Source organism: Typopeltis vanoorti, chromosome 11 (assembly GCF_054136105.1).
Source record: "Typopeltis vanoorti isolate ZY-2024b chromosome 11, IOZ_Tvanoo_1.0, whole genome shotgun sequence".
In the NCBI taxonomy this organism is placed as follows: Eukaryota; Metazoa; Arthropoda; class Arachnida; order Uropygi; family Thelyphonidae; genus Typopeltis; species Typopeltis vanoorti.
This window is the reverse complement of record NC_143559.1, coordinates 126548468-126569221: the sequence shown is the minus strand read 5'-3', so window position 1 is coordinate 126569221 and position 20754 is coordinate 126548468. Positions and strand designations below refer to the sequence as shown.

Genomic DNA, 20754 nt, shown 5'->3' with positions numbered 1-20754 from the left:
GAGAGTAAGACAGAGATTGAAGAGGTGGTTAGGAATGGAGAAGTGAGTGGTATGAGTATAGAAAATGAGAGAATGGGTGTGCAAGAGGATCAGGGAAACGGGGAGGCTCAGGGTGGACAGGGGTACACAGCGTGAGAAAGGTGGATGCTCCAAAAGGAGGTGAGAGCATGTGTAGATAAGAAAGGAATGGGATGACCTGGGATCAAGAGGAAACAGTTGGAATTGAAAAGGGTTCTAAAATGAATAAGCAGAAAGGGAAATGGCCCCAGTCGAGGATGGAGAGATCACATCGAGTGAGTGGTATCAGTGGATCTAGCTGTAGATCCAGAAATGAGCTGTTGTGTTTGTATACAAATGCTAGAAATATAAGAAACAAGGCAAATGAAATGGTTGCACTAATTGCGTCTGTTCACTCAAAGATTGTCGGAATAAGTGAGACATAGTTGGAAGAGGACAACATCCTGACAGGAATAGAGATGGAAGGATATGATGTGTTTCATGAGGATAGAAGGGGTAAAAGGGGAGGGGGGAGTGTCTTAATGATAGAGAAATTGTTATGTCCATACTAAGTAGAGATGCAAGAGGGAAATAGCGCCAGTGGTTTTGAGGTAGTATGGTGTGAGATAGAGGTGAATGGAATTAAATACAGTACTTGGTTGGATGTTGTTATAGACCAGGTAATGTGGATGGTGGTGATAATAAAATGTATAATCAAATTAGCCAAGCAAATAAGAAAAGGGTGATTATTATGGTGATCATTTTAATTATGGCAATATAGACTGGAATGATGAGATAGCAACTGGAAGTAAAGAAAATGAGTTTCTTGAGTTTTTGAGGGATAACTACCTCAGACAGTATGTAACAGAGGGCACACGAGGATTGAAGATCTTGGATTTGCAGGGGTGAATGCTGGTCTTGAAATTCAGACTTGCACTTGTTATCATTCAGAGAGTGAGAGGTGCGATTGAAGTCTGATTAGCAGAATAATGAATTACTTACCATTTAAAACTATATATTTAGAAATGTATGTGCATTTAATCATACAAATACAACATTTATTTTACAAATGATATTCTATCTTTATCAATTTAGCTACTTGAATATTAATTCTACCCTACGGATCTTTATGAACTGGTCAATAACATCGTCACAAAAAGTTGGTTGTAACTTAATTTTCCCAAGCAACACACACACTTGTAAAGGCTGGCTGAAGCTCACTGACTAGAGCTATGTTACCTGCATATGGCCTGTATTTAAGCAACAGAGTGAGACAACACGAAATCGCTATGCGCTTGCTTGAAATCATGGTGCTGCTGCAAGGACCTGGAAGCTCCTACAACCGAGCAAGCCGAGGTATCTTTGACTAGACAAGCAAGCATCGGCCTTCGATACACAACGTAAAGCTCAATTATTGCTGCGCAAACTTAAGATGTCTTCTGTCTACAAAAATAAAAGCCTAAATGGAATACTTATAAATTAATGCATATATTAACAAATAAATATTACTTCTTTCTCAATTAATGAGCTTGCACAGCAAGCATGGAGAATTTGCCCCTGTGGATTTGATCATCTCATCAGAGGATGTAATTATAAATGAGTCAAATCATCCACCAATTGGTGAGAGTGACCATGAGGTGATTATCTGGGTGGTTGCCAGCAGTGTGAGCACCTCTGTGAGAAAAGGGTATATGTGGAACTACAAGGGGAGTGATTATGAAGAGCTCAGGAGACAGCTTGTGGATGTAGCATGGAATGAGGAGTTAGCTGGAAAAGAGATCAATGCAGCTTGGGGGATTTTCAAAAACTATCTAGTAGATGCAATGTCTAAATGTATTCTAAGGGTGAGAAGGTTAAATAAGGTAGGTGTGAAATGGATGAATAAAGAGATTAAGCATGCGATACAGTAAAAAGGGGCATTATGGTGGCAGCATAAGAAAAGTGGAAATAACCAATTCCATGAGGTCTACAAAGACCAGGCAAGGAGGGTGACTTGGTTGGTGAGGGTAGCTAAAGAGAGGTATGAACAGCAGTTAGCTAATGAAGCCAAAAAGAATCCTATGGAGTACTTTCAATATGTAGCCAGCAAAAGAAAGAATGATTATGGAAGGATGACATTGATTGGAGAAAATGGTATAAAGACAGATGTTGCGGAATGTATGGTGGAGATACTTAATGAGCAGTTCATAAAGGTCTTTCAATCTTGTGAATGTGACTTCATGGAGAGATTTAGAGCAGTTGATGATGGAGAGGAGAGACTGACTGTAAGTGAGTAAGAAGTGTATGAGGAGTTGAGTAAACTAGATGTTAATAAGGCTGTGGGACTTGATAATATATCACTACGTATTCTGAAGGAATGTGCCAGGGAGTTGACACCTGCCCTGACATATTTTTTTTAATACAAGTCTTGCACTCGGTTTCCTAAGGAGTGGAAGGAGAGCAAGATTGTGCCACTTCATAAAGGAGGTGATCAAACTCACGCATCAAGCTATAGGCCTATCTGTGTATCAGTTATTGTGGTTAAGTTGTTGGAGAAGCTTGTGAGAACTAGGATCCAGAGTTGGGTTGACAACAATGGTATTATCTTTCATGGACAGCATGGATTTGCGAAAGGGAGGTCAAGGTCATGTTTTAATAATCTGCTTACTTATTACAATAAAGTGACTGCTTCCTTGGACAGAGGAGAAGGATACACAGTAATGAGAAGGACGCTGACCTGCAGAGATAAAACAGTTATCATTCTGTTGTATAAGACCCTGATCAGCCCACACTTGGACTATTGTTCTCAGATTTGGTCCCCAGGATTTGAAAGGGATAAATTAACTGTGGGAAGGGGTACAAAAGTGGATAACAAAGATGGTTTCAGGACTGTACAATGATAGTTATGAGGATCGGCTGAGGGAATGTGGACTGCAGAATTTGATGGATAGAAGAAGGAGAGATGATATGATTGAGAGTTTCAAACTGTTGAGAGGTGGTTACAGGGTTGATACTGGAGAGTTTTCTTTCACTTGGTTGAACAGCGGGAAGGAATGATGACAAGAGGCCATCCCTGGAAGTTACGAAAGGAAACTGTGAGCAAGAGGATGAGGAGTGGTTTCTTTGCATGGAGGGTGGTTGAACCATGGAATGCATTGCCTGATGGAGTGGTGAGAGCGAGAACGGTCAATGAGTTTAAGGAGTGGTATGATAGACTTTGTGTTTCTTAGGAAGGACCTCCCATGATGAGTCTTTTGACTCCATGGAGGCCTGAATAATAATAATATACTTGGATTTTGCAAAGGCTTTTGATAGAGTAATTAATGATAAGTTGACAGTCATACTAGAGCAGATGGGGTTGGATATTAGATTAGTGCATTGGATTTGACTGGCTATCTGATAGGTATCAACAAGTTGTGTATGGGGGAGCGATATCCAGGAAAAGGAAAGTCACTAATGGAGTGTCTCGGGGTCTGTTTTTACTGTTTAACTTGTATATTAATGATATTGGTGAAGATTTGGATGGAGATATTCAGTTGTTTGCAGATGATGCAAAGTTGGGACGAACCATGAAGAGTAGTGAAGATGTTGTGGCCTTACAAGAAGACTTGAATAAATTGAGTGATTGGGCACAGAAATGGGAATGTGAGTTCACTGTTGCAAAATGTAAGGTTTTAAAATTTGGAAAACAAAGATGGGATGCAGAATTTTTGCTTGGTGAGGATATATTGTTGGAGGTGGAGGAAATAAGATCTGGGGGTGATAGCGGATAAGGATCTGAAATTTAGGGGACACATACCCAAAATTGTGAAGACAACACAAAGCCTTCTGGGAATGATGTGGAGAACACTGACGTGTAGAAGTAGGGAGATTCTTGTTCTGTTGTATAAGGCTTTGATTAGGCCATACATGGACTATTCTGCCCAGATTTGGTCACCTGGTTTTCAGAAAGATGAAGAGATGTTGGAAAAGGTCCAAGGGCGACTGACTAAGGTAGTTCTGACCTCTGGAATGTCGAATATGAGGAAAGATTGAGAAGATGTAATTTGCAGAGTCTTGTGGACAGGAGGAAGAGGGGAGATATGATAGAGACCTACAAGTTGGTAAGGGGTTGTTATAGGATCAATGCTGGAGAAGTTCTACAGAAAATTGTGGGAGATCAAGGGAGAACGAGGTCATCCCTGGAATGCCTTGTCCTGGAATGGAGAGTGTGGTGTCTGCAAGGAGTTTGAGTGTGTTTAAGACACGGTATGATGAGCTGTGTGTGTGATAAGAGGGCCTCCCAGATCAGTGTTTGACTCCATGAGGTCTTGAGGTAATAATAATAATAATAGTTATTGCTATATCGTTGGCGTAACAAAATTTCCTTGAATAATAAGGGAGATGAAACAGATCCCTGTGGCAATCCATTATGTAACTTCCTTTCACTGCTAGTTTTATTACCTATAGCCACTATAAATCTTCTATCTCTTAGCATATTGTTAGTATATGGATTATTGTTTTACATGGGATTATTTTATATAATTTATATACCGGGTGATCCAAAAGTCACAGAAAAAATAAAAATTGAATAATTCGAAAAGTATAAACAGTAGAAGGCCTTGTCTCCATATAGTGTCGAAGACTACTGACAAATCGATAAAAGCTACTGATGTTTTTAAAAATTTTTGAAAACCAGCTTCCATGTAAGTTACTAAAGAGAGTACTTGGTCACAACACCCATGATTTGGTCTGAAGCTGGCTTGTTCTATTGGGACATATTTAAAAATAGTGGGATTTATTCAAATTCCACTATGTTTCAAAGAGTTTATAACAACAACTGAGGAGAGTAATAAGTCGGTAACTTTCTGGTTTATGATTAGGCTTAACAGGCTTTAAAAATTGCAAGTATTTTTGCTTTTTTAGAAATAGTGGGAAGTTTACCAGCTGTATGTCATTATAGAACTTAGTTAACCATAATCTTGCATTTCTTCCCAGATGAATCAAAAATTCTGGATGAATGTTATTAAAACCAGGAGCCTTACCAGGCTTTAATTCCTTTAAGGCTGCTTCAACTTCTTGCTGCGTAAAAGGGTGTGCAAAATTTGAAGTAGATGAAGACTTGTTAAATTCTTTTAATTTTCTCTTAATATATCTTGTATGCTTTTTTATTGATTGGGGCACGTAATGTGTTAACAATATGTATAGCTAGTTGATCTGGAGTGATTCTTGGTTGTTCTTTAATCAATGGAGCACCACCACCTAGTTTCGTAAGAAGGCTCCAAGCTTTATTGCTGGAATGAGTAAAGTTTATACCTTCAACTGTATTTACCCATTTTTTTTTTTTTTTCCTTTGGGACATATCCAATTTTTCTAGAAGCTTGTCTGCTGTTTTTGGGTCATTGTTCATCTGATATTCATTATAAAGTAATTCACATTCTTCGCTCCAACCATGTATATATTATGCCTAATACTTCTAGGAATACTTTTCTTGGCAGCAAGCAGGACTATACCTATAAATCGATTAAAATTACTGCTTATTGGAGGTATCCAGCGAATACATTTGTCAAGTTCATTTGCGTGTTTATTCCAGTCAGCCTTTTTAAAATTCCAACGTGGAAAAGGCATTGATCTTGCAAGTGGAATAGAAATACCAATGTTAGTTAATACCGGTCTATGTTGACTATGAGGAAAGTCAGTTAAGACCCTTCTCAAATTTTGTATAGGGTGACCTAAATTATTTTTGCTCACAAGACATAAATCAGGGTTATAGTCTCTTTTCCAGACCACAGATCTAAAAGTGCCTTTGTCTTTGGCATCAAAGACTAAATGAAGATTATTTAGTTCTATCCAATCAACAAGTTTTTCACCACATTCGTTGTTTCAAGCAAAATTCCACTGTTCATGGTAACTATTAAAGTCCCCAGTATAAAATGCGGGATGTTCAGCAATAGGAATAATTCTTTCCTGCCATGATGATCCAGGGTGACTTATAAATATTCGTAATTGTAATTTCATGAACTTTTATACTACTGTATGTATGTTTTCAATATTTTGATATAGAAGAAAAACTTCTTTAAGATAGTTTTGCACGTATATTGCTATTCCATATACTTTGTGATAAGTTGCACCAATAGCAGTGTAACCTGGAATGTGACCTCTTTTAAGGAGCTGTTCAGGATCAACAGCACATGTTTCCTGGACAGCAATCACATCAACATTGTTGGTTAACATTAATTTCGATAAATCATCGCATTTGGTTTTGCTAATAGATTCAGTATTTAATTTACAAATACGTAGTGCAGGGCCAATGTTTCTAAATTCTGATTTCTGCAAGTCACTGTATTCAGTAGACATCATAAAATTGGCCAGGAGATCCTTAGGATGGACTGGCTGCCTAATGCTCATTTAGCACCACCAGGGGACATTGCATAGTTTAAAGATCGCTATGGATGTGAACCCCATTGTACACTTTGCAACATTGCAATGACATTTCCACTTACCTACCCATTCATGCAATCTGTTCAAGTCCTTTTGTAAGGCCATAACATCTGCTTGACTCTACATTGCTCTCCCCAGTTTTGCATCATCTGCAAACAGCTGCATATCACTAGTTAAACCCATTCCAATATCATTAACATACAATTAAACAACAGTGGCCCCAAAAAACCCCTGTGGCACACCACTAGTGACCTTTCTCTTTCGGGATACCGCACCCCCATATACAACTTTCTGATACTTATCTGACAGCCAGTCACTGATCCAACTCAGAAGTCTGTTATCCCATCCCATATGTTTCAATTTATTTAAGAGCTTGTCTTATGGCAGTCTATCAAAAGCCTTTTCAGATTCTAAGTATGCCAGTGTATATGCATCTCCACTGTCCAAGGTATTTGTTACCTTGTTATAGTACATAAGTAAGTTAGTGAAACATGATCTTCCCTTAACAAACTCATGCTGATAACCACAAAGAATACTGCTGTTATCAACTCATATCTGTATCCTACCTCTCAACAATCTCTCCAGTACCTTCACCACTCCAGAATATGCAGACTGGCCTATAATTTGAAGCTACAGCCTTATCACCACCTTTATGCAGTAGAACAATTTTATCCTCCTTCCACTCCCTTGGAACCTGTGCTGTGGCAAGATTTTTTTAAACAGGCATGCCAATGCTACTGCCAATTCCCTTAAGATGCATGTTGAAGTTTATTTCCTCAATTACCTCCTGCTCACTCATAATTTAGCCATCCTGTCCTATGTCCTCTACATTTAAGTTCCTCATGATTCCACCGATCGAGGTGGAATCATGAGAAATATCATCTGCATATTTTATATGATTTAAATTTTGTCCATTCACAGTAACTGCCATGTTTTCTATGGACATTCCATTATGACACTTTTCTCTCTCCTCTGGTATTTCAGAAGTTTCAACTGCTTCAAATTTTATTGGTGCCATAGTATTTTTATAGTACTGGAGGATGATGCTGAGTATTTTTTCCTGTTTTATTTTTTGTTCTAAAATTTAGTTTTAAAATGTTCTGAAATGTTTACCTTTTCACTGATGCTGATCTCAAGCTATTAGTGTTCAAGTTTCTTCAGAGAAGAGAGAGAGAGAATATGGCAAGTAATCACTGCCATCTTGTAGGCCTAAACCCTAGCACTCTTTATTATTTATAATTGTGTGAATTCTATGGTTGATTTTTGAGAAGTGAAGTTAAAAACATGAGTTGTCAGGAGAAAAAAATTGCCTGTCAGAAATTGACTGACTCAGGAGCCTTCCAGAGAAAGGTCATCATAAAACATTCCTCTAGTTAGCAGCTTGGCTGCTGTCAAAACAAACAACATTTCCACAAGACTACACAGGAGCCCCGTATGTTGTGGTGGCAGTAGATGGCATTGGTGTAGATGATGGAGACTGATGGAAGTGGTGGAGATGGAGTGCTGTAGAATAGGTGCCCTCTCTCGATGAGTCTTTGGACTCCTTGGAGGTGTCACAAAATAATAATAATAATAATAATGTTACAAGGAGCCTTTGTAGCTCAGTGGATGTGGCATTTGCACACCACGGTGCTTAACCGCATGAAGGAAGACTTGGTTTTGAATCTAGTCACAGACTAGATTCAAAATTTTTCTAAGCCTTTTGACTGGTTCCCGAGTTAGTCGATGTCTAGCATGGGCAAGCGAATTTTTTCTCCCGGAAACTCGGGTTTTTCGTCCCGTAAACTCAAGAAAATTGACCGTAGAACCCACATTAATTCATTTCATTTCATTAATCTATTTCAGACATTAAATATATTGTGTTAGGGCTAGGGACGACGAAATGGCGGCACTCGTTGAGCTATCTGTCTTCATTGTGTGCCGCTTAATTAGTAATAGCCTTGGGCCAGCTATCTCTGATTGGCTATCAGTGGAGATTGAACTGCCCACTCAGTTTCCAGAAGTTAGATAAGGCTAAAATGGCCTAGCCTTAGTTGATTTTTTTTTTAATAATAATATGTGATAATGTTATAAATACTGGATAAATGCTGAGAGAGAGAGAGAATTGAGAGTGTGAAAGCTAAGTGTGGGCAAAAAAAAAGAAAGAAAAAGTCCAGGCTATATATATTTATATATATAATAGCCTGGACTATTTCATCAATCACATTTATGCCATACAGTTGCAGCTTGTTTTGTTTTATTATTTATAACTGAAATGTAATTTTTTGATTTGCATGATTATTTTCTAGTTAAGAAGAGAGACAGGGAGATGACAAAGCTGCTGAGAAAGCTACAAATGATATTCCATATTGGTTCTAGCAAATCTTCTATAAATCCTGAAAGACTGGTTATACTTGGAAGTGGATGGGGAAGCTATAGTGTACTAAGGGACATTGATAAAGATAGATATGATGTCATTGTGGCAACACCACGTAATCATTTCCTATTCACACCTCTTCTTTGTAGTACTACAGTGGGAACATTAGAATTTAGGTAACTAATAATAATTATGAATAGGTATTTCACTATTATAGTGTGAATAGCTGGCAAAAATGAATTTGAATATGATTGTTTAAAAACTAATATTATAATTAAATATAATATTTATTTATACTTCTATAGTATAAATCCATTCAATTACATGGTATCAGCGATGTGTCATGAAGTAGTAGCAAAAAAAAAAAGATAAGTTTTTGTTATAATTTATTAGAGTTTTACTGTAAATTTATGGGAAATCTGAGCTAAATAGAATGTGTAGTCTGTGGATTGTTTGCACTTGGGAATTTATATAAACGTAATAGTTTAGCATAGTTTGTTAGCATTCTTTGTGCAGTGTTTGAATAATTGTGGCAGCTACAATTCAGTTTGCCAATAGTTTTTCACCAAGTCCTCCACCATTTAAGGGCCACATTCTACACAACATGCTACAGGATTTTGTGGTATGTGGTGCTTGTGTCATGTACACATTACTGTAGTTAAAAATGTAGCAGATGAGAAACAAGGGAGTGAATGTCTTTGTGATCTAGAAATTAGCATAACAGACCTTGGCAGCGTTACGTCAGAAATGGGTGAATATTCAACCAAGAGAAATGAGTAGCATGATCAAGGGCAAGAAAAATGAGCAGCATGTGAATAAGTAGGGAGTGTAGTAGGTTTGAAAGATGGTGTAGCGTGAAAGAAGAGATTAGGAAATTGGAAACAATGAATGCAAAGTGAATCAGAGTAGGAGTGAGAGATAGTTACTTAAAATAAAGAGTCAATAGGCTTCACTTCGGCGATGTAACATTATTTAAATTAAGGGGATATTAAATCCCACATTATTTCAAAGCCGAATAAGAAACTCAAAGATAGGAATCAAAGAGTTTCATGCCGAATATAGCAAATAGCAAACTATAAAAGTTTTGACGAATTGTAGCGTAAGCTAAAGCACATAGTTCAACTCTAGGGCAACTTGTTGCAAAGGTGGGGAAAGTGAGAGATAGTGATGGGAGTGATAGAAATGGAAAAAATAGGAGAACCAGTGAAAAGCAAAGACAGTGCAGGAACCAGGGATGGAGAGATGACAGGATTTCAGGTAAGTGGGAGAACAAGGAGAGAGAGTGATAGATGCAGGTGATCAAGGAAGAAACAAAGTGGTAACAGATGTGATGATGATTCGATGATCCATGATTTATAAGATAGAATACTAGAGAAGTGTCTGCCTGAAGGAACAGTAGATAGTGTGACTATGGTAATTAAGCAAGGTGAAAGAATGTCTGAGGTGATTGTGATGGTGGACACAAATGACTTGAAAGGCAGTGTAAATCAGGTGACGAGAGATCTGAGATTCATGCTTAAGGTTGTACAGAAGAACAGAGAGGGAAGATAATGAGAGTGTTGCCCAGGTATGATAATTCAATGCTATGGAAATTGGAAACAGAGTGTCAATGATGGATAGTATGATAGCCAGAATGTCTCGAAAGAGAGGTTTGTATTACATGGTTACATGGAGGGCATTTGAGGACAGAAAGGAACTGTATGCAAGAGATGGCTTGCATTTAAATGAAGAAGGACATTGGCATCTGGAAAGAATGTTGTTTTTCAAACGAGTGAGCGTGTCGATGTAAGGAAACTAGAATTATTAGGGTTGATGGTAGCAGAGGTGGCATCTTGTGGGAATAGCTGCTTGAGAGAAGAGAGAGAGAGAGAGAATACATCATGTAATGCTGAATCCAGTGGACTGGAGGAGATAATGATAGGTATAGAAACAGTGAAAGTGCCTCGCTGTTTGTTTATACAAATGCCAGGAGTATCCAGAATAAAGGAGATGTTCTTTATTCTGGTCCTTTGGACACTCATCAGCCTGTCCAAAGATTATTGGGATCACTGAGACATGGTTGATGGAAGATGATATACTGACAGGAATAGAAGTAGCATGGTATAGTATTTTTCATCAGGATAGAAAGGTCAAACATGGTGGTGGAGCACTGCTTATGATAAGTGATGGTTTGTGTCCTCTCAGAGTGGAAGATTTGAATAGCAGTGGCACTATTGGTTTTGAGAGCATATGGTGTAGAGGTGTGTAGGATAGGATATTTTGTGGGATGTTGCTATAAGCCAGGGAACATAGAGGGTTAAGAGCAGGAGATATTTAGGCAGTTGAGCTTGGTGAGTGCAAAAAAAAATTATTGTTATGGGAGATTTTAACTACAGCTATAAACTGGGAAGAGGTAACTGCATATAGTAGAGAATGGAATTTCTGGAATTCTTGAGGGACAGTTGTCTTAGGCAACATGTAGTAGAAGGAATATGTGGTTCAAGAGTTTCGGATTTGGTCAGAGCATCAGAAGATCTGATTATAACTGAGATGGCATCTCTACCCTGAGTTGGAAAGAGAGTGACCATATGGTTTTTACTTGGAAAGTGAATAGACATGCAAGAGAGTATCAAAGAGAAAGGAATGCATGTGGAATTATAAGGCAGGTGATCATAATACTCTTAGAAATCAGCTTGGAGCAGTTCCATGGATGGAGGAATTGGAAGGATGACATATCATCAGTGCTCAAGAACTGGTGAAGGAATATTTATCAGCAGTAATGGCAAGTTGTATACCACGAGTGAAAAATAGAACACAATTTGGTGTAAAGTGGATGACAAACAATATCAAATAGTAACTGCAGGTGGAAAGAGATTATGGACGAGATATAAAAAGAGAGGTGGAGATTAGATGCATGAAGAATATGACTCAGGTCAGGAGAGTGACTAGTATAGTAAGGAAGGCAAAACTGGAATATGAGAAGAGATTGGACCTGAGATCCAAAGAAAATCCTAAGGAATTCTTTCTTTATGTGGCCAATAGTTGGAGAAATGATTCTGGAAGAATGACATTGTTGGATAAAAATGAGAGTAGAGGAACTGATGCAAAAGACATAATGCACTGTGCTGTTCTTACAATATCCCAGAAATTTCATGTCCTTATCTGCCAACACCCCTAGATCCCTCATCTCTTCCACCTTCTCTCAAGTATCTCCACCAACTTATATTCTGCATCCCATCTGTGCTTCCCACACTTTATTATCATGATAAAATTCCTGATATATACACTTAAGTGTTGTACAGGATACTATGTTTACATTATTATTAACTTCCTATTGACAATTTCCCATCAAATTATTCTGTTATCTATCAAAACACCAATATTGTCATTCTTATATTACAGTCTTCTCAGGCACTTCTTACTGCATTATTTCACTCAGATCTTGAGATTGTTAAGTTCCTTCTTCATATCCTTTTTTTAATATGATTCTGCCATTGATTCCATGTCTGTGATCAGTTGTTTTATTTCTGACTCAGCTGTCAGATCCGTACATTAAAATTGGTTTGAACAGCTAAGTTTGTATACAGCTGATTTAGTGTTTTGGTTTACCTTTCTCTTATTCCATATAAATTTGTTCAATTGACTACTTACCATGCCAACATTGCATATTCTGTTGTCGGTAAGTGTGTTCCATATTTAATTTAGCATCCTCACTGAAATTGTGCTGAAATAACTAAATTTTTTCTTTGAGTTCTCTATTCAGGATTCAACATATGTTTCACTGTTTTTACCTATTTTTTTAGTCTTTGTCTTTTATTGCTAATATCTTTCTTTTACAGTGTAATCCATATAGATGGTGAATAACAGTGGAGATAATGTGTACCCTTCTTACACACCTGATTTAACATCAATAAACTACTTCCTTGAGTTTTAACTGCTGTCTTACAACTCAATAGACTATCTATTGCTGTATATAATGACCCACCAGCTTGGTTGACCGAGTGGTCAGCGTATTTGCTCTCCAGCCAAGAGGCTGTGGGTTCAAATCCCCCCAAGTACATGGATGTTTGTGATTGTCTTTCACCTTCATACATTCAGTCATCCAAGTATATGCACACTCTCCCAAGATGCACTGGGTCACCAGAGGAGAAGTAGACCCAACCCTCCTTCAATGGGAGAGGCCTTCACTCTGTAGTGGGTAGAAAAGACAGGCTGATCATCATCATATAATGACCCATTTACACTATATAATTGTAGTGTTTTAAACTGCTTTTCTCCTGCCACCTTGTCATATGCCTTTTCCAGATCTGAAAACTGTATACAGATGTAGGTATACAGATGTGTTAATCTATTTGGCCTGAATCCAACTTTGGTTGCCAGGTTTTCCTGGAGACGAGGGTATGTTGGAAAGGGTCCAGAAAAGATTCACAAAAGTGGTCAGTGGTCTTTGGAATGTGGAGTATGAGGACAGATTGAGAGAATGTAAATTGCAGAGCCTCGTGAATTGGAGGAAGAAGGAGGGATATGATTGAGACATATAAGCTAGTCAGGGATTGTTATCAAGTTGACATGGAAGAGATTTTTCATAGAATAGGAGAGTGGGATAGAACAAGAGGCCATCACTGGAAACTGTATAAGGAGGGTGTGAGCAGAGGAGTGAGGAGAAGTTTCTTTGCATGGAGAGTGGTCGATGAGTGGAATGCATCAACCACTTATGCTGAAGACCTTAGTGTGCTGTGAATGTAGACACGTTGAATCGGTTTAAAGCATGTTTGGATGAGCTTTGTTTACAATAGTGTGTACCTCCCACAATGAATCTCTGACTCTATGGAGGTCAGATGTTAATAATAATAATAATAATAACTTCTTCTTCTCAAAGTTTGCCTTCCACAAATTTTCTTCACCTCTTCTCAAGTATGTTTGCATAAATCATACATGGAACATTCATTAGGGATATTCCTTTGTAATTCTCCTATTTAATTTTATTTCTCTTTTTATAGATATGAGTGTTATTGAGAGCTCTACCAATTATCCAAAATTCAACTTTCTGACCATGCCCTCTGAATTATGCATTACTGACACCAAAACGTTTACACCTCTATAGTTGAATATTTTTGGTCAAATATTATTGATTTTCCTCATTTAAGGTTTTTGATTGCTTTTATACCTCAAGTATTGATATGTCTCCTGATTGTATTCCACTTAAATATTTTCCACCATAGTTGTCTTGCTTTTTTGTCTCATTTAGCAGTCTTTCAAAGTAATTAACTTGAGAGATCTCCTGTGATGTAGTGTGTATGTTTTAATGTAAATCATTCACTCTTGGCATTGTACTCAATGACAAGAGTAGATACTTTAAAGTGAGAATGGAGGGAGGGGGGGGGGTGAGAGAGAGAGAGAGAGATAGTGCACTGTTTCTAAATAAACATGCACCTGTGAGCGAAGGAATTTAATGTTAGCCACGACTGTTTAAAAAAAAGGGCTTTAGGATAATTTCAGAGTGAACTCTACTGGAAGTATAATTATATTTTATACCAAAAAGAGAGTACTGGTGGTGCAGTTCGATTAATCTAAATAAATTTTCAGAGTAAATAATTTACTCTACTAATTTGTAAGTATTAAAGGATAAAGAGTAAATAAGGCAGTAGAGAAATTAATAAAAGTAAAAATATAGTTAGAGAAAAGATTAATATACATAATAAATTATAGAGAAAGTGTTACAATGGTGCAGTAGTCGACAGGATAAAATCCACAATAATTAGGTTAAATTATTTGGATTGAAACAGTTTTGAATAAAGATCAAGGTGACAAAAGTATATAAGAAAATATATATATATTCAGAAAGTGTAAAGCATGAATGTGGATAGCGTAAATTCAGACACTACAAGCAATAACACGATGGGTGACGGGGAGTTCTTTAGAACCATCAACCCACACCTCTCTGGAGAGGACCACGATAATGTTTTGTCCTTTAATTTTGCTGAAGAGCTTAGAAAATTAGGAAACTGGTCAGACTTCCAGCTGCTAATCCTACTGAGGAATAAACTGGTCGGAAAGGCCAAGAATTTCTTGCATTCATCTCAGGTTCTCCAAGACACCTTGGAATACATGAAATTCAAGGACACCCTGACTTCTCAGTTCTCCAAGGTACAAAGTGTAGGTCCTAACCTACGGAAACTGCAAAAATGCGCTCAAGAGAGAAAGGAGACGGTCACTGAATTTTATAACAGACTATTAAAACTTGGCTAATAGTCTAAGCGTCTCCAAGGAAGAAAAGGATCACCTCGATTGGGCTGTTTTCCACCAGTTCAGGCTAGGATTAAAGGAGGAATTCAAGGAAACTGCGTACAAGAAAAAGATCAAAACTTAAAAGAGTGTTTCCTTTGCTGTGAAGGAGAAGGTAGAGAGATTAGGTGACCTCCATTCTGCTCGAGTGCTAACCAAGTACAGGCCATTAAGAAAGAAAATGATTTCAACAGTGATGCAAAGTGTGAAGAGGATCCAGATGCCCAAACGGGAAAGTTGAGCGAACACTGAAAGGAAAAAAAGGAGGACAAAACCAATACAATTGTAATAAACAAAGCAGACCATGGGAGATTAATCAATAAGGAATGTGTAGACTCCTCAGACATGGGGGAATTACAGTTACTGATAATGCAGGAGGTTGAAAGACTACAACAACCTATGATGGAACGGATTAATTTACTGATCAAGCAGTTGGAGGAACTCGGAGAAAAATCCTTCAAGAACACATCACATCATGAGAGGGAAGACAATGAAAGGAAGAACAGGAAAGAGCTCCTCCAGTGTTACAGTTGTAACAGGTTCAGGCATATCGCCCAGAACTGTTTCAAAAATAAGAGAAACCCCACTAGAGACATGCAGTATGTGTCCAATTTTGAGTTCACTCACTGCACCCTACTAACAGGCTAAGGAATATGAGGAAAGGAATTAGAGAGCAGAATAAGAATTTCATAAAGGTCATTTGGGGTGAAATAAAAGGGATACCATGCAATATTCTATTGGATACTGATTTTTCCACGTTTCCATGATTACCGGGGCATTTTTCAAAAGAATAAGCTTCCACAATCCAGATGGTGTAACTATGCTAAGGAGACCTGTAAAACTGATGGGAATTTCAAGTCCCACAATATGGGCTCAGAGAAAAATGTGAGTAAAAATGAAGTTTCCTGATTTTAATATGAATGTCTCGCAAGAGCTATTGATTCTTCCTGAGACTTCCTGTCCAAACGTTCAGGTGATCTTAGGAACTGATTTCCTAAAGAAAAATAAGTTCTCATATGATTTTGGCACTGGAGATGTTTCCTTAATGGGAATTAGACTGTCCAGTAGAAGGGGAAACAATCACAATATGTGCAATGTGTGTGACGCACACAGGTGCCAGGATAGTAAAGGCGCCAAAGATTTCAGCGAGGAGGAAATACTTAAAAAAAAATTATTCATTAATTATATCAAAATAAATTACATTTTTGTTTAAATTTTAATTATATTTTATAGATTTGTCTTAAACAAATTATTTATAATCACTTATTTGCAGAGACGTCGTGAGGAATTTTGGCGCCTATGGCCAGGAATGAAAATTGCGCCGTTCTAAAAAAAAATACTTTAAAAATCTCAGTTTTTGCACCTATGTAAAATTAGCGCCTATGGCCGGGGCCACATTGGCCACTACGTCTCTGCTTATTTGTTATTATTCCTTAAGATCTTATTTTATTCTGATCCTAGTTCTAACAAGTAGTTTAGCATAAACAAGTAAAAACTTGAACTTGCGTGAGTTTACTGTTTACAGGATGATGCACGTTTGAATTTGTTTAATCTTGTTCACACTCGCATTTGCTCTAAACATATATAAGAAAATCTGCTGCAGTTTTTAACTTTATTCTATATTCTGCTGTTATCAGCAGAATATAGGCAACATCTTGCAATGTACCTGACTCGTCATGAGAAAAATTTAAATCATTTGAACAATTACAAAAAATGGACAGAATTAATTACATCCTTAAAAAATAAAACTTGTATTGATCATTTGCAGCAAACAGTTTTAGATAATGAAAGGAAACGTTGGCATGAAGTTATAAAAAGAATAATTTTTGCAGTACAGTTTTTAGGCAAACAAAATCTAGCTCTTCATGGTAAAAGTAATAAACTTTACAATCGCAACAATGGCAATTTTTTAAAATGCATTGAGATGTTAGAAAAGTTTGATCCTTTTATATCAGAATGCATGCGACATGTAGCTAATGATCCTGACTTTAAAAATATGCCCTCCTATTTAGGAGATAAAATTCAAAATGAAATACTCACTTTATTAGCATCAAATATTAAAAATTACATTTTTATAAAGTGTTTTTTTTTATTGAGGGGAGGGGTATAGGGGTGCCAAGTAAAGTTTTGCACACAGGTGCCAGACACTACTGCCGCACCCCTGCATGTCGTTGTGTGTAGTTGGAGAATTAAGTAGGGGAAACAGTGAGATGTATGTAGTGGAGCAGAGTTGGGTGGGGTGCCCTTCTGCAGTGAGTCCTTAGACTCCTTGGAGGTGCTCACATAATGATAAAAATAATAAGTAGGTGGATATGACTAGGTGAACAGGGTAGCTAAAAAGTTCCATTACTCCTATGTGAAATTGATAAATACAAATCAGTTGTATTCTAACAGTTCTAATTACTTATGAAAGTGAGGATTTCCTGCATTATATATTATATATTTTCTTTTATTTCACATTTATTTTATTTTATATTTTGAGATTTAACAATGGTGATGAGAGTAATTCCACTGTTAAAGAATGTTATTTCAGTTGTTGGATGCTTGACAGGGAAAGAATTTCAATGAGATCTTCCCCCAAAACAGACACTTTTGCAGTGGAAGAAAAACATCCTTTGGCACTAGACTGAGGGACAGACATTGCAGGTAAGTTGAGGAATCTTATGAAATCAGCCATAAAAGAGCATAAAGAGCAATAATACTTGGTTTCAGTAATGCAAAAATATATGAAAATTGATCTAAAATTCCATCTATATCTATTTATATTTATTCAAGAATTATCTGATAAAGACTTACTTTAGAGGAAGGAAGCATGTTTCAGATTATTTCAGTCTTTTAGCATAATGTCCAAATGTGGTAAGATAGTTTTTAGTGATGAATGTGCCATACATCACAGTTGTTAGTCACAAAATGTGTTTTTGTTTTGAAGAAAAAACTGTCATGGGGAATTAGAACACATACCAAATGATTTGCATTTTCCTATTTCATATAAAGAAGAAACGTTGTGACCCTGTATATGCTTACACAGGAATTATGCTCTCCAATTAAGATTTTATTTTATTTTTTTTTTTTTATATGAAACAAACTTCATGGTTTATTCATACATATTTTTATATTTTTTTTTTTCAGGTCTATAATCGAGCCTATAAGAAATGTGGGCTTCAAAAATCCTGCCAATTTTCACCTTGCAAAGGCTACTAGTTTGGATATTGCTAAGAAAGTTGTCACTTGTCAGAGTATATTAAAGCCTGATTTGCAGTACCATCTCAGTTATGATAAACTAATTATTGGAGTAGGAGCCTTAAATAATACATTTGCAGTTCCTGGAGTTAAAGAGTATGCATTTTTCTTAAAGGTGATATATTATGTCACTACTCTATAAAATTTCTTTATAAATTTTATTACTTTATAAAACATAGTGAATGTGTGTATGGGGATGGTCAGCCTAGGAATGGTATGGCTTGTGATGTAAGGATGATAGTTGAGTCTAAAGAGATATATGGGATAAGCAGTGATAAAAGAGAATGGGCAAGTGTGGGGAAATTACAACCAGCAGGTGGCATGGGTAGGACTGGTTATAGACTTAAAAGTGAATTCATATATTTATTTGCAAATGCCAGTAGCATCTGAAATAAGGGAGATGAAATTGTTTCACTGATTAAGTTTATTCACCCAAATATTTTTGGAATAAGCGCAACATGGTTGGTTGAGGATGATATCTAGAAGGGAATAGAAATGGAATAGTACAGTAGTTTTTGTGAGGATAGAAAGGACAGAGGGAGAGGGGAGTGCTGCTGCTGAATTGGAGAAGTACAGGTGGGTCCATAATAGGTATTACCAAAACAAACAAAACAAAAACATCAGATTCTTGCGAATAACAAATACTAGATGTTACATTCAGGCAACAGTGATCAGGGAAAGAAAGAAAGAAAGGAATTTCCATAGTATTTAATACTAAGCATGAGAGTAATCTTCTTGAATGACAAGCAGTATCAAGTAGAATGATATTATTATTATTATTATTAACAATTCACCTCCATGGAGTCAGAGACACGTTGTGGGGGGTACACAATCCAACCACGTCTTAAACTAATTCAATGTGCCTACATCAACAACACACTCAGGCAATGCATTCCACTCACCAACCACACTCCATGCAAAGAACCTACTCCTCACTCCTCTGTTCACATCCTCCTTATATAGTTTCCAGCAATGGCCTCTTGTTGTACTCCCCTCTCCCATTCTATGAAAAATCTCTTCCATGTCTACCCGATAACAACCCCTGACCAACTTACATGTCTCAGTCATATCCCCCACCCTCTTCCTCCTAATCATGAGGCTCTGCAACTTACATTTTCTCAATCTGTCCTCATACTGCACATTCCAAAGACCACTGACTACCTTTGTGAATTTTCTCTGGACCCTTTCCAATATTTCCTCGTCACCATGAAAACCCGGCTATCAAATCTGTGCACCATATGAGGCCTGATCAAGGCCTTATACAATAGAATCATAACCTCTCTATTTCTGCATGTCAGGGTTCTCTGTATCATTGCCATTATCCGATGTGATGTCTTCACAACCTGTGCAATGTGGCCCCTGAATTTCAGGTTGTTGTCCACCATCACTCCCATATCTCTCATCTCCTCTACTTCCATTAAAGTTTCCTCACCAAGTGTATATACTTTGCATTGTTATTTACCAAATCTCAAAATCTTACACTTGGAAACATTGAACTGATAGTCCCACTTACCTGCCCATTCATGCAACCTATTCGAGTCCTCTTGTAAGGCATTAACATCCGCTTGACTGTGCATTGTTCTCCCCAATTTTGCATCATCTGCAAACAACTGGATATCACTAGTTAAACACAACCCAATATCATTAAAATACAAATTGAACAATAATGGCCCAAAAAACCCCTGTAGCACACCACTAGTGACCTTTCTCTTTCGGGATACCGCACCCCCATATATAACTTTCTGATACCTATACGACAGCCAGTCACTGATCCAACACAGAAGTCTGTTATCCAATCCCACATGTTTCAAATTTATTTAAGAACTTGTCATCTGGCAGTCTATCAAAAGCTTTTGCAAATCCCCTATCCGAAGTATTTTTCACCTTGTGACTTTTTTCTTGACTACTTGTATTAGAAACTATAACTCATTTTTTTAGGAATGTTAGTCAAGTGAGTAATATTTATTATCCGACTAGTTTCGCCAATTTTTGCTATCAGGGATACGATTGTAAGCGATATGAAGGTGATAGACTAGGTTTTAACTGACAGTTCTAATTCATACAAAATTAGTACTGTGCGTGAGACAATATGCGTGTCACGGGTACATGATTTATTGGTTGAGAGACATAATGTAATTGGCGTGAAAGTTCATTTCTTTAGTGTTTAGTAATCTAATTAAAGTTTTCCAAATATCAGGTAGGATTAGACCTTGATTCTTATTTAGGTTTCCTGTTGAACGGGTGACTATAGCAGCTTCCTCGAAGGTTCTGGAATGGTAGTTCTCTTCTATATAGGGCATATGACTCTTATCCCACTCAATAAGATGCTTGGTAGTGTCAAAGTGGGAAGAAAGGCCTGAAATATCTTGTCTGTTGTTTCTAACATAGCCTATGTGCTCCTTCTGTCTCGTTTCGAAGCTTCTAGAGGTCTGACCAATGTAACTTACACCACAGGAACAAGGTATATTGTATACTCCAGCAGTGGCGCACCCAGAGGG

At 37.3% G+C, this 20754-nt stretch overlaps 1 protein-coding gene across 3 annotated transcripts in view; it reads left to right on the top strand.

The window, feature by feature from the left end:
- Nucleotides 1-20754, top strand: part of LOC150102032 (uncharacterized) — a 160219-nt gene that overhangs the window by 7897 nt on the left and 131568 nt on the right. For all 3 annotated transcript variants that reach the window (XM_090400734.1, XM_090400735.1, XM_090400733.1), the window contains exons 2-3: nt 8685-8928; nt 18146-18371. In XM_090400734.1, the coding sequence (XP_090256860.1) occupies nt 8705-8928; nt 18146-18371 (450 nt within the window). In that variant the 5' untranslated portion in view covers nt 8685-8704. The remainder of the gene's footprint in view (nt 1-8684; nt 8929-18145; nt 18372-20754) is intronic.